This window comes from Leucopleurus acutus, assembly GCF_964270905.1.
Source record: "Leucopleurus acutus genome assembly, chromosome: X".
Taxonomy (NCBI): domain Eukaryota; kingdom Metazoa; phylum Chordata; class Mammalia; order Artiodactyla; family Delphinidae; genus Leucopleurus; species Leucopleurus acutus.
The window spans coordinates 100,028,903-100,044,453 of record NC_139148.1 but is presented as its reverse complement, the minus strand read 5'-3'; the positions used below and the strand labels follow the sequence as shown (position 1 = coordinate 100,044,453).

General features: G+C 39.0%; 2 protein-coding genes across 3 annotated transcripts in view; one reads left to right on the top strand and one right to left on the bottom strand.

Moving 5' to 3' along the window:
* Positions 1 to 15,551, bottom strand: part of PLS3 (plastin 3) — an 89,714-nt gene that overhangs the window by 52,513 nt on the left and 21,650 nt on the right. The window contains exon 1 of one of the 2 annotated variants that reach the window (XM_082864844.1): positions 5,503 to 5,521. The exons of the other annotated variant lie outside the window; for it this stretch is intronic. The gene's annotated coding sequence lies outside the window, so the exon portion shown is untranslated. Of the gene's footprint in view, positions 1 to 5,502; positions 5,522 to 15,551 lie in introns of those variants that run through there. 2 annotated transcript variants of the gene reach the window in all.
* On the top strand, positions 10,381 to 10,823 carry LOC309978624 (ferritin light chain-like; the record flags this gene model as incomplete). Its single annotated transcript, XM_082865137.1, has 2 exons — positions 10,381 to 10,558; positions 10,621 to 10,823. The coding sequence occupies 2 exons, from the start codon at positions 10,381 to 10,383 to the stop codon at positions 10,821 to 10,823; spliced, it is 381 nt and encodes a 126-aa protein (XP_082721263.1).

The following is a 15,551-nucleotide window of genomic DNA, read 5'->3' as shown; positions in this document are numbered from 1 at the left end:
GAATCAAAAAAGGTCCACATCTAGTACCCACAACCATTTTGATCATGTCACTCCCATTTCAGGAAGCTATAATTTCTTATGCCTAAACAGCTGGTCTAAACTTTGCCTGGTATTCCTGGTCCTCTAGTGTTCCTATGAGTCACATCTAACCAGTTTAACCTTACAACAACACTCAAAATTAGCTTTTTGATCACAACCATCCTCCTGAACGATACCCGTCCTATTAACTCTTACATCAGCATCTTTTATCCTGCCACCACTACCTCCTGCCCTCCCTGCTAGTAAGAACTCCCTCTCTCTGTATCTACCTTTCACACTTATAATGCCCTCCTCTTTATTCCTCTTATCTTCTTATCCAAATCCTACTCATCCTTCAAGTCTCAGCAGAAGCCTCATCCGCTCCCAAACCACATTTCCCAGTGACTCCACACCCCTGCTGACCTTTCTCTTCAACTCCCACAGGATCTAGAATCTTGCCACAAAATTTAGCAGTTTAATTATAGACTTCCTCCTATAGTTATATAAGTGGATGTGAGTACAGTCTGGCTGGGACATCCATCATCCTACTAGATTCAGTTCATCTGCCTCCTCCACACTGATCCTCAAACTTGGTCCAAGACAATAATCTTCCCCAATCAAAGACAACCATTCTTTCACCAAGAGCACACAAATACTTGTCGAATTACTTGCTCTGCAAGTCTTATTTCAAGATTGTTTGTTTCTCAAGAACAGAGTCTAAACTTCATCTTCCTCTCGGATACTCCCACAATGATAATCCACTGCTGGATGCTGGGTACAGAGGTACGGCTCAAAAACGATTCCAGTTGACTGCAATGTTTTGAGGGTGGTGATAATCTGCAACATGCCCAATATTCAATGATTACTGAAATTATATTAGGGAAGAAACAAGAGCCTAGGGTAGTTGAGTGACTTTGCCCAAGACACAGAGCTGTGCAGCAAATGTAAAATTTTAAAAAAAAAAGAGTATGTGAGAGAGAAGGTAATTAACTACTCGTACCGTAAAAATAAAAACAAAGAGGCTACACACTGCTTTGTGGAAAGAAGGCTCATGCCTATTATACCCTATGGAAGATAATTTAAAAACTCCTAACCAGGAATTCCCTGGCAGTCCAGTGGTTAGGACTCTTTGCTTCCACTGCAGGGGGCACCAGTTGGATCCCTAATCAGGGAACTAAGATCCCGCATGCTGCATGGCACGGCCAAAAAACAAAACAAAAACAAAAAAAACCTCCTAACAAATGTGACCATCATATTGAGAAATATGAACGGTTGCCAGAAAATGCAGTTCCTTTCAGCTAATTCGTTTTTATTACTTGAAGGAGGGATTCACTTAATCCTTGAACTGAAATCACCAAAACTGTAACTGTGTAAAATATATAGAATATTGGCAACGGGTTCAGTAGATACTATATATTATAGAGTTCTAAAATTTCTTTCTTCAAAATACTGGTGTTAAGTGAGTACTGACAATAAAACAGGCCATACTTTTTAAAAAGAAGGACATGAATGCTGACCTTCTCTTGTGGCACATTCATTCCTATATATGACATGTTTCTGCTTCCCTGTATTTAATATCCCTTAATTTCAGCCACTTACATGCTAACTACTGTAAACAACCATTCCCATTGTATCAGTGCTAATAACTTAGTACAAATGTAAGCAAACACTCAAGTATCAATGTGACGATTTGATTTTGAGTTTAGGATTTCTTTTTTCATACATAAGCCATCACTGTGGTACTCCTAGTTTTTTTAGTGATTAGTTTTTTACCTTACAGCTGATTTTTCTCCAGGGGCAAGCGGCTTGGAGTTTTGTTTGCTTACTTTTAGAAAACTTTAATGGAATCTTGGTAAAGGAGCAACTGTAATAATTTAAGAGGTTATATGCCTCTTTCTCAATTTAATGATCTGTTGCTCTGAAAGTCACAAGTGAGTCAAACTCTAACTGGTCTCACCTGTGTCACAGGTTTCTAGTCCTGAAACTTTAGGAAAGGTAAAAGCAGACAGAAGAAGTGGTGAAGGATTTTACTGTTTATTATTCCAGCACCTCAGCATTATTAAAAATTGTTCGTTATAGTCAACGTGGAGAGCAGACTTCTGTGATGAAAGCAACATTCAACATGTAGAACATACTTTACTTAACGAGGTTGTTTTTCAGGCCTAGACCCTCTGCTAATTCTACTTGACATTTCAGCCGCAAATTGGTAAAACTACACAGAGGACATTGATAGATAACCCCCAATAGAACAGACAGTATTTTCCCATGAGGCACTGTTATCTATGCTGTTAGGCTGTACAGGATTCGGGACTAGAGAATAAAGCTGCTGGCTGATGGAACACACATCTGGATACATTTAGCAACTATGCTTCTACAATTCATTTAGATTAAAATAATAGGAACACAAAAACATATCATTTTGGTAACATAGCACACCATTTCAGGGACATTTGTGAAATGACCTAAAAAACCTTACTTACTATTTACATGACAAAATACGTTTCAAATTCCAAATCAATTGAGCAATGAACTCTGGAAGGTTCTATCAGGGACTGAAGGCTAACTCTCCCTTTTATCCAACCTCAAGTAGCTGCCTGCCTATAAGTGCAATTTTGCTTTGGATGTACCCAAAAACATTAAGGAGACTGAAACATTAGCTCACTATATTTAATGTGAAGAAGGGATTGCTATCTCCTGCGTGTATGCTGCTCCAACAATGCCCATGGATGCATGAGAGAGGGTGAAGGTTTATTAAGAAGGGCAAGGGAGCAGAGGCGGCTGTTATTTGCCAAGTAATGCGCACAGAGTTAAACTAGCCCTCTTCCTACTTCCCTAATACCTACAACCAATTAAGCCACCTCAAATGTTCTGTCTGTGTTGTTTTAAAGGAGATGCAGCATAGGGTTCTGGTTGCTAACCAGTGACACCCCTTCCCCAATTCCGGGAGCTCCCCACCCCCCAGCGTGTCCCACCATCTACTTCTCTATCTCCTCCGCTAGGCTGTGAGCTCCCTGAAAGCAGGGCTGGTACCTCATTTGACTTTGTATCTTGGCTCACAATAAGCCCCTACTAAATGTTTGTTGAATGAACTGATGTTCGAAAGTAGGGAAAGTGAACAGACTTAAACATACTGCAGGCTAAGTAGTTGTCACGCGTGGTTTTCAACATGCATACTCTATAGAGAAAGCTGGGAACAAAATAGTCAAGACATAATAATGTTCCCACATTCTTCACAGGCACTTGGCCTGTTAGCATGCTTTAACTATCTACTGGTCTTTAATACTTCAAGATACTACAAAACTCTTCAAGATATTTGCAACCTGTTCTTTGAATTTAGCTGAAAGTCAAACAAAGGTTTTTTTTTTCTTTCAGAAAGTTTTTACTTGGCGACAATTTTGGCAATCAAGTAGCACATTTCACCTTTACAATAATATACATCACGCACACATCATGTTTTGACAAACCTGCAATTTATAGATAAATGTATCATTTAGAAATAAATGTAAATTGCTGCAAACTAAAGCTGTACTTAAAAATTTTATTATGAAAATTTTCAATGGATACAAAAGAGAAAATGTACAGCAAACACCCATAATCCCATCATCCAGATTCTACATTTATCAGATTTATCAGGATTTCCACACTGATTCTCTCTTCCTGTCCTCTTCTTTTCCCCTGCTTCCTCCCTCCCTCCCTTCTCGACCCCCTTTCCCTATCTCCCCCTCCCCCACCCCCTCTCTCCCCCCAACCTCCTGAATTACTGTAAAGCAAACCCCAGACATCCCATGAGTGATTTCACCCTACTTAGCTATTAAATGAGTTCATTTCCTGGAAACACCTCTATTCTGTTCTAGGATCTAGCATAAGCTAGATTCTAATTGATCTTTTTTTCAAGTACCAATATCTGTGAGTCACTTAAACCCCAAAGGGTGCCCAATCCTGTGTCATTTCCTGGAGGAATATCAACTACTTCCATTTTAAGTAAAAGTTTACTTTCCTCTTTTTGTCTTAATAAAGATAAGATCTTTAAGCAATGGCTATTTTAAAATAAGTTAATTTTTCCCATAGAAACATTCACATCAATTAAGTCAGATTGAAGACATTCTTTAAATTCTTGCTAGACAAGAGTTTTGTAGATATTTAATATACATCTTAACCGTATTCTAAAAGCCCCCTTTCCTATTATGAAGAATACTATATCAAATCCAAAGACACAACAAAGTTATACCTCTACTTCCCCATCTTTACAAAGCTAAGAAGTATTAACTCCTTGGATTGAAATAGCACATTCTTCTTTTAAAAGGTCCAATCCCTTTATTTCCTAAGTAAACTCTGACATTTTCCAAAAATATCTGAATAATTTATGAAAAAAACATATCTGCTGCTAATGAAATTAATTAACCATCACACTTGAGGAGTAGTTCCATTCTCCTTTCCTGTGAAAAATAACATGGAAGCCAAGGGCAACCTTCAGGTATATATCTCTCACAAGGCAAGATCAGACCAGTTAACTCAAGACAAAATATTATGATGTACAACTCAGAAATCACTAGAGATAAAATTTCAGCTTAGACTTTGAGCTAAGCTGGAAGTTTATCTATTAGTCACTAAAATGGCCTCCTGCAGTGTAACATACCCTGCTTATATGTTCTCAAATATGGTACTTGTTAATTGAGAAAACTAGACTCTTTTGTTTCATACTTCACTTTTTACCTCATACGGGTGTAGTTAAGTACAACTAATTTGAGAGGTTACCCTTGATTCGGAGTCGAGATTTATACAACCAGCTATATTGAAATAGGAGAAATAAAACATATGATCACTATTGTGACAGAAAACTCTGGTGAGTTTGTGAGCATCAGAAATCACTATCACTACCATATTATAGTAACACCACCAAAATCTCATCACCAATGATTTTCATGTATTTTGGCAAGTATGAATAAACACCGGTACAACTGTTTGTCATAAGTTATTTTGTAAGTGTAGAATATCAATCTGTTTGCCATATTCTGTCATGACAGCTACCCTCAACTTCTATTTCACAGAATTTTGAAAAACCATTTAACAGTGATCAAAAGTATTTGAAATTCCATTCCCCTTCGCCCCACCCCCGAGATATAAAGAGTTTCTGTCATTTAAACCTTTGGCATCTGACTTGATAGATACAGCTATATAATTAGGATTACAAAACCAATTTTTAAAAAGTACAAAGTCCCTAAAATATTCCCCAAATAAAGAAAAGACAATATATAGAGAGAGAACAAGTCAGATTCTAAACTTCAAATTTTTCTCTTAAAACAAATTTGCTTCTACTTGAATACATAAGATTTAGAAAGCGTCTCCAAATGTGTAACTACCCAAACACATAATAAGGATTTCGAGATGTTTAAAGTAAATTTCTGCTTAAATATTCCATAATATAAAAGTTAGAGCCTAACGAAATAATATTAAAATTGTTACCCTTCCGGGATGAGAGCAAACCTGTTGTTTCTTTCTCGCAGCACTAAACAGAAGGAACCTCCCACGCCCAGAACGCCAATCTGGAAACCCAACATTCTTCTCACAATTGCAACTTTAGAGAGCAAGTCATAACACTTCCTGCTAGAGAGAGAGAGCACCCTGACAAAGCTATGATACAATACTTACGAATTCCCTTCCTGTCAGCCTCACAGTATTTTGCCAAGTATTAACAAATTCGAACTTCACAACATTTAGAGAAAAGTGAATTTTTTCATTGCAGCTCCACTGAAATCATGCAAGAACACAAGGGAATTTAAAGTTGGTTCAGGTCGAATAGCTACAACCCACATACCTATTTAAAGTTTGAACATTAGCCAAGTAACCTGCTTATTTTAGAACACATGGAACCAGCTTCTCCCCAGAGGCCAAGTCACTCGTCCATAGGAAAGTGCATTACTTAGAAAGGCAAATGAACTGTCCCAGACCACTTACATTCTATTATTCATCTCGATCCATACTTACGTCTTTATACAACACTTACACTCCATATGCTAGGCGTCAGAGCATTAACTGCGAGTATCTATATCTTGTTTTCTGTTGAATACATAAGCTGTTAAGTGTAGGAACTATATTTTCTACCAGCCTAGCATACAGGAACGAAACCAATACTTGACGAACTGAATTTTCTATTGAGAGGCAGTACTGCTGAGTAGTTTAGAGTTCTGGAGCCAGACTGGGTTCAGATCCTGTCTCCACAATTTTCTAGGTTGTCTTTGGACAAACTGCTTAAGCTCTTGTGCCTGTTTTCTCATCCAGGGATGATAATAGTAACTACATCACATAATGATAACTATTTTGTACATTGTTGTGATGCTTAAATGATTTAATGTGCATTCAAATTTTAGATCATAGCCTGGTAAATTGTAAGCACTAGGTATGTGATAACTGCTATATTCTTATTATTGAAATTTGTTCTTTTAACTGGTCTAGCAATTCTAATCAGTTAATTGTTAAATGAAGCAACTGGTTAGCTATGAGTTCTCACCCTTTATTGGAGAGAACAATAAATCAATAGGAGTACTGTGCTAGGTTCAGGAGACCATTTCTAATACTGACATAGGGCAAGTCAATCATTTGAAAGGAAATGGAGTGCAATGGGAGCATCAGGGTCTTAGGAATCAGACTGACTTCAACTCTGTGTGACCATGAACACATCCCTTAGCTTCTCTGAGCCCCAGGTTCCTATCTATAAAAGTGGAACTAATTCCACGAACTTCAGAGGGTTGCGATGATGATTAAGTGAGATAAATGCATAAGGGGGTCTGGCTCCAGCAAGGTGCTCAGTAAGTGGCGGCCATCGTTATAATCTGTCTGGGATATAATATGCATGATACCATCTGCTCTACCTACCTAATAAGTATGAAAGTGAGATAATAGATCCTTCAGTCCTTTATAAATAATATAAAACAAAGTGAAGCGTTTTATGCTAACATTGAAATCTCAGAATAAGGAGGCGACTCACATTGCAGTCACTTGTAAAAAGCATCAGGACAGCCCACATCAGGAGGCAGAGTGTTCTCCTGTCCTCATCACTAACCACCATTAGCAGACACTGGATTACATTTTGTCTCCTTAATGGAAGCACTTTATTTCATCAATCACAAAAACTGCATGAACTATCAAAAGGCAACGCAATCCTGAACAGAAGGAATAGAGCGTCAGGAGTCAGAGGACGTGTTTTTCCACCTGTTTTCATTGCTGACTCACTATATGAAGTCTCTTCAACTTTCCTGAGTCTCAGTTTCACCATCTTTGAAACAAGCATAGCACTAGCTGCCTGTAGCCAGTCAGGGAATATGTGGGGTAGTAAGGAATGCTCAAGCACCTTGAGCTAACTGGAAGAAAGGGTATACGTGTATGTATTATCATGCATTTCCAGGGAAAACTGGGGCACAGGCAATTGCCTCCGGTAAGAAGACAGTATCAGTGACAGGCCAGCCATGTTGGGTTTCCCCAGCCTTACTTTTCTTTAGCCACACTTGTCACTTCACAACACTTATATGGGTCTGTCCCAAGTGCTATTAAATTAACTTCCTCGGGCTTCCCTGGTGGCGCAGTGGTTAAGAATCCGCCTGCCAATGCAGGGGACACGGGTTTGAGCCCTGCTCCGGGAAGATCTCACATGCCATGGAGCAACTAAGCCCGTGTGCCACAACTACTGAGCCTGCACTCTAGAGCCCACGAGCCACAACTACTGAGCCCGTGTGCCACAACTACTGAAGCCTGCGTGCCTAGAGCCTGTGCTCCGCAACAAGAGAAGCCACGGCAATGAGAAGCCCATACACCGCAACAAAGGGTAGCCCCCGCTCGCCGCAATGAAGACCCAATGCAGCCAAAAATTAAAAAAAGATAACTTCCTCAATGATCACGCTACCCAGAAACAGCTTCCTTGTCTTTCCCTTTCTTGGTCATCTGGAATGTATATGCTTTCTAGCTTTCTGAACTCTAAGGCTAATCTTTGATCACAGTGAAATCTGTCAACACCCAGTTGTTGATTTTAAAGTCTATTCACCATAACATGATAGAATTCACTTCAACTGCAAAATATTGTGGTTAAAGTTCTAGGAATGGATACTCCCTTTAAAAATGGACATCTTCTACTTAGTAAATACCAGGACATTTCCTGAAAGACTGCTGTATCACATCAGTAGTTCAGCCAGTTTTGGCCTGCAGCCCATGCTGTAACCTTCTAAATGTCTCATCATATGACGTATGTGCAGGTGTGCGGGGCCAAGGGGGGGTATTGGCGTTTGTGTATGTGTGTGAGTATGTGTGTGAACAGCATCTCTGTTTTTACTATGGGTAATGAAAATTGCTTTGGGAACAGAAGATGGTGGCAAGGGTTATGTAATCCATTGCACATTTTTATAAGCAGGCCACAGAATGAAAACAACTTTACATTTCCAAATTCATCATGATGAATGCTGGGGAAAGTCAACAGAAACCAACCTATGTTTTATCTATACATGTAAAGTGCACAAGCTCTCACTCTCTCTCAAATGTTACAAACAAATCCATAAAGTTAAAAGTTCACACACGCACCTATGGACACATACACCCTTCAGGGTGGAGAGGAAGGAAAGAGGCACACCCAAAGCTGCATGAGCATTTCATAGACGTATCGGTGTAATCTGCAGTTAGGACACAAGACCTAGACACAGTATTTTTAAAGTCTCTTCCAACTTTCATTCAAACATCATCCTCTCCCCACCACACCCAGTACGGGTTATATTCTTTCCATGTGTGACACGTACAATGGAGGCCTCTCCCACTGTGCTTAATGCCACACCTCAGTAACAGTGATCTATCGTCCTTTAATGGAACAGGATTTTACCCATCTTCATGACTTATAAAGTAAACAAACAAATAACGCTCACAGTGAGTGAAACATCAAAGCAAAGGGATCTAACATAAAACAGGTACCAAATTAACACGGAGGATATTGCTACTGTAATTTTGGGCTATATTGGAAAGTTTAGGAAATTTATGCCAGGAACAGTATTAGGTACACAAACTTCCTGTTGCGTGGCTGTGTCAGTTTTAACAATCAAGTAGATCTGGTTTACGTGATGATTGGGCGGGGGGTAAATAAGCCACAAGAACATCTTAATTTCAATATTCCAAGGGCTGTCTCCCCAACAGTAAATATTTGTGAGCTCTGTTTTTGCATAACAAAGTAATCAACCTTTTAAAACAGGATGCCTTATCATATATTAAATTATATACCTTGTCCTAATGCCCTAAAACAAAAGGCTGAAATAGGGCTTCCCTGGTGGCGCAGTGGTTGAGAGTCCGCCTGCCGATGCAGGGGACACGGGTTCGTGCCCCGGTCCAGGAAGATCCCACATGCCGCGGAGCAGCTGGGCTCGTGATCCATGGCCACTGAGCCTGCGCGTCCGGAGCCTGTGCTCCGAAACGGGAGAGGCCACAACAGTGAGAAGCCCGCGTACCGCAAAAAAAAAGGCTGAAATAAATAGAAGGATTTAAAGCATGGGTCCTCCAAAAATTATCAGTTGAACTATACATGGGATAAGGAAGTGATTTGGAAGACATCTGTGGTGACTATATACAGTTAACAACACTGAACTGCATATTTCAAAGTTGCTAAGAGAGTAAATCTTAAAAGTTCTCATCACAAGAATAAAAAAGTAACTGTGGGGTGGTGGATGTTACCTAGACTTATTGTAGCAATCATTTCACAATATATACATATATTAAATCATCTCGTTGTACACCTTAAACTAATACAATGTTATATGTCAATTATATTTCAATGAAACTGGGGGGGACATTGTGTTCTGTTCATAGCTAATAAAATCATACAAAGAAATAACTCATATGCTCTACACCTTCCTATCCTGAGAGTCTCTCATTCAAAAAAAGGATAGGGAAGGAAAAGAAACAAAACAACCCAACTAACCGAGCAGCTCCTAAACTTTTTGGCCTCAGGACCTGAGGACCCCAAAGAGCTTTTTGATATGTGGGTTAGATCAGTGTCTTTATCATATTAGAAGTTACAACTAAGAAGTTTTAAAGATATTTATTTAAAAAAAATTAACCCCACCGCATGCTAATATAAATAACATTTTAAAATGAAAACTATATTTTTAAAAAATGTAGTGGGAAGAGGCAGGGCATGCCTCGCTCCTGCGGATGTCTCTTGCTTCAACACTGTTTGAATGGAACAGACCCAGGGACGCCCCCTTTTCCAGCCTCCAATCACCCTGGAACCTCTTTTCCAGTCACACCCTTAGGAACCAACCACTATGCCGTCCTCAGCCTCCGGAACCAGCCAGCACCGTTTTTTTTTGGAGCTTAGCTCCTTACTGCTGATCAACCATGAGCTCCCAGATTTGTCAGAATTATTCCACCCAGGTGGAGGCAGCCGTCAACCACAGGGGTCAACCTGCATCTGGGTCCTCCTACACCTACCTCTCTCTGGGCTTCTATTTCTACCGCGATGATGTGGCTCTGGAGGACGTGGGCCAGTTCTTTGCTGAGTCCACCATTGAGAAGGGCAAGGGCGCCCAGCATCTCTTGAAGATGCAAAACCAGCACAGTGGCTGTGCCCTCTTCCAGGAGCGCAGAAGCCGTCCCAAGATGAATGGGGTAAAACTCTGGACAATAAGGAAGCTGCCACGGCCCTGGAGAAGAACCTGAGCCAGGCCCTTGTGGACCTGCACCCCTGGGCTCTGGCCGCGCAGACACGCACCCGTGACTTCCTGGAGAGCCGCTTCCTGGAGGAGCAGCTGAAACTCATCAAGCAGATGGCGACCACCTGACTAACCCCACCTCCGACTAGCGCAGGCTGCTGCCGGGGTTGGAGTGCGGGGGGGTGCTGAGCCAGTAGCCCTTCCAAAGGCTCACCCTCAAGTACGACAGGGGCCTCTGCAGCCCAACGGTCTTTGAGGGGCCCCTCTGCATCCCTCTGGTGTCAGGGCTTCTGCCTAAGCCCCTCTCTGCAGCCACTAGGCAGCTTTTTGACCACCCTGGGGCCCTCACCTAAGCCGTGGGCCAAATGGAAACAAAGGTTTTTGCAGGAAAAAAAAATAGAAGAGTATATTGTTTACATCTTTGTTTAACTAAATACAGTGACAGCTGGATTTTCATATCTGCTTCTGCATTGTCTGTTGCAATATGTTGTTTTGATTCAAGTATATGAAGAAAACAGGGCCTCCCACAGATACGTTGTTTGGAAAAAGGAAGTATTTTAGGAGCCTTTTCAGATAATTATGGATATTCTTCTTTATAATACCACGCCAAAACTGGGTAAGTGCTAGTTTCCTAAATAGTTGTTGCAGTGTGGAATCTGATATCAGATCAATGACGTTTTCATACCCTGTTAACGTTAAAATCCATTGGTCTATCTTGCACTTTATTTTTTTGTACTTTATTTTTTTTTTTGGCGGTACGCGAGCCTCTCACTGTTGTGCCTCTCCCGTTGAGGAGCACAGGCTCCGGACGCGCAGGCTCAGCGGCCATGGCTCATGGGCCCAGCTGCTCTGCGGCATGTGGGATCTTCCTGGAACGGGGCACGAACCCGTGTCCCCTGCATCGGTAGGCGGACTCTCCACCACTGCGCCACCAGGGAAGCCCCTATCTTGCACTTTAAATGGACCTTTTACCCATGCTTGATTTCAGAACATCATGCACTGATCATATGGAACAATATTGTTTGACTAGTACAGATCTGTTGTCACACTTCATTTTACAATATCTAACAAATCACTTCCATTAAAAACACCACCAACCTCATTAGAAAAGTCTAAGTATTGATGTATGGTGGCTGACGCAAGTTTTCAAGAATTTGAATTTTTGCTTGAAATCTCTAACTTTATCATTGGCAACAAATACTCCCAGCCATTTTCCTTGCAGTGACTAGCACACTTGATTCACTTTTGATAACATATCTGCCAAATATTCAGGTCTGAATTATCAGTTAATGCGTCATTCGCTCTTTCGAGTAAAAATGGTTTTCTATTTTCTAAAAGTGCAGCTAGTTTAGCTTGCAAATCAAAAAACTGCACAAGTGCTTTTCCTCAAGACAATCACTGTAAATCCATATGCAGCAGAAATGTTTTTTATGTACTTCCCATTTCATCACACAGAATATTGAAAAGATGTATATCCAAGAGTTGAGATTTAATAAAATTAATTTTTCCTGCTAAATCAAGGACATTCATTAATGAACTGCATGTTATAGGTATTTTTCTAACAGGAAGGGTATGGTGTTGAATACAAAGACTACTCATACAGTGTGGGGCTAAGGCACGAGCAGTTTTACCCACCATTGCTTCTGTCAGTATAGTGAAAAAGCAAAGAACATCTTAGTGTTATTATACAAGTAATTTTGATCTCCAAGGGACTATGTGGCATACTTTTCTATTGAGAACTGGTGCTTTATTTGGTAATATTTATGATGGAGTCATCTAATTTTAGAGAGACAAAAAACATAAGGTCCATAGGTTTTTAACAAGAAATTTCAAAACTGAGAATGCAATTACCAGAATAGGTTTTAACGCGAGTTCTGTTCTGTTGAACTGTGAAAAGAAAAATTCATTGATTAATATCAATTCTGAGAGGACCAATCTATAGCTTATTTACTCCAAAGAATATTTTGCAGAATCAGGTTCATCTCCATGAGATGGGAATTTATCACGATAGTGTAGTTTTCAGAAACTTTTAATACATTTTTTAAAAGATTAAGAAAGACAATATGTTATAAAACTACTTAAAAATATCCAGTTCATATGTAGCAAATCAGATTTTTCTTCTGATAATCAGTAAGAGTTTCCTTCTCTGATACTAGAAAAGAAAGGCTTTGAAAGTTAGACTCTGTATGAAATGCAGAATTATTACTATTTTAAAATATTAAAAATGAAGTGAACTATAGTATTTATGTGTAAAATAATATGCAGGTTATTTGAAAGCAAATCCCAAACAACAAAAAAGGGGAGAGAAAAGATGAAATATAAGAACATCAAATATTGATAAACTGTTGAAACTGTGGGGGGGTTCCTTATGCTATTTTACTTTGTATGTTTGAAATTTTCCATAAAAGTAAGCTTTTAAAAATTCCATGAGCTTATAAAAAAGTATTTTGTATTTTGGAAAGCAAAAATAAAATTCCTGACTCATATTCATTCGTTACCACGAACACTGAATGAACATCCACTCTGTAAAAGGCACTGTACTTAGATGGCATCAGGAAATAGAAAGATTTATGAAATATGCCTTTTACATTCAAGGAGCTCAGAGTGTCTGTGTCCATATATGTAATTGATTCCCTAAAATGGGTATAATGCCTCCACTATGACCATTCTAAGGGGTACTTATACTATTACAAAGCACAGCTTGAGCCAACTGAACTGCAAATCAGGATAATGCAATTTTAAGGGAAAAAAAAAGGAAACTGGCATGAAAAGAAAATACAAAAAGGAAACTTAAAAAATAAGAAATGAGACTCTCTTTGGTTTTCCTCTATAAAAGGAAACCAACAAGAGATGTGAGCAAATATGGGCATGACCACATCATTTTTCCACCACAACCCCATCATCTTATTTTACTTCAGGACAGGAACCATCATGTCATCTCCTTTGAGTCAGCTCTTGTACTACTCACATAGGCAAAAATAACTGAGCAATACATTCACTTCCCATGGTGAACATTAAATACATTAAGTATTCTATAATTCTTCCAATGAAAGAAGACAGCAGTTACAGATTCCATATTTTAATTTTCAGGGCTACTATGTCCATTCACACCACCCGCCCCCCCCATATAAATTAAGACCATCCTAAAGAATAAATCCACAAGTTAAATCAATAACATTCCTCAGTTACTCAAGGGGTCTAATTTTAACACTGATAAATGAAAAATAAAAGTGAGAATCAAAAAAATCAAACATTTACTTTAACTATCATCTTCTAGCTTATTGCCATATATTCCAAACAAATTATCAACTTTTCCCTATTCAAACTTCAGGTAAAATGTGCAAGAGTTCTCAAAACTCATTCAATGTAGGTCTTTAAAAGCTGAGTGATAGATTAAAGGATTTAAAATTGCTCCATTGTTTTCATCTTTAATATTTATTAAGCTCTATGAGGGCAGTGATTTGTCTTTTCACCAATCTATCTCAAGCATCTAGAACAGTGCCTGGCACACAGTAGGCACGCAATAGGTATCTGTTAAGGAGGGTGGGGGTGGGGGGATTGGATGAAAGCAATCAAAAGGTACAAACTTCCAGCTGTAAGATAAATAAGTACTAGGGATGTAATGTACAATATGAGAAATTAACACTGCTGTATGTTATATATGAAAGTTAAGAGAGCAAATCCTAAGAGTCCTCATCACAAGGAAGAAAAATTTTTTCTTTCTCTTTTATTTTGTATCTATATGAGATGATGGATATTCACTAAACTTACTGTGATAATCATTTCATGATGTATGTAAGTCAAATCATTATACTGTACACCTTAATGCTGTACGTCAATTATGTCTCAACAAAATGAAGAAAAAAATTCAGGAACAAATATTTACTTTCAAATGAAAAAAAGTATCTGTTAAATAAATTTGTGATAATAACATTGCATGCTAAAGGAATTAAACTCACTGTCATGTGCTATAGTGGTGTATTACATAATAAACTTTTAGCACTTTTAATGCAAATCACATAAATAAACATAAAAGACATCTACTCTTGTCCCATTGGGTAACCCTACAAAACAGGGTGATTCCTAAGAAGTAATCCAGCCAAAGAAACGGTAGGTTACATCTTTCTAGTGGCACCGAATCCATGATCATATTTGGCAGCTGAATGATTTTCTAATTCTCAACTTTTCGAAAATAAAGGCATTTCAGAGAAAAGTGGAATGGAAGGTATAAAGAACTCTGAATTTTATCAAGTTTTCCTTCAAAATTGCCACACACACAAAAAAGAAAAATCGCACTTAAGCTGTCAAGATCTCAATGCTTTAGCTTTCTTAACTTTAAAACGACTACTTTTTGACCTCACAAGGAATCACAAAACCTTCAAAAGAAACAGCCGCTTCAGCATTTCCTGCCTGTCTGCCCTAGTCCAAGATTAACCTTGTCAGTTTTTAGGAAGACTTATAAAACTCCTTTAAATGACTAATTCAGATGAAGTGGTAACATGAAACCACAGTTTATAAGACGCTGGTTTCTACTTGTTACCAGATGTTGCCATCACTTCAAAGTGTTAAATGCATTCATGAAGAGGTTCAGATATATTTGCATGTGGAATATTTTCTGACTTCTGCTATTATTGTGAAGACAGAGGAAAACTGTTGCCTTGTTGTCTAATAAAACATCTTTAAGGTTGCCAATATTCACATCAAGAATCACCAAGTACTCTGTCGGTCTAATTCCTCCGTGTAATTCTTGCAAGCACATATATATATAAACACTTTAAAAACACACCACAGGGACTTCCCTGGTGGCGCAGTGGTTAAGAATCTGCCTGCCAATGCAGGGGACACGGGTTCGAGCCC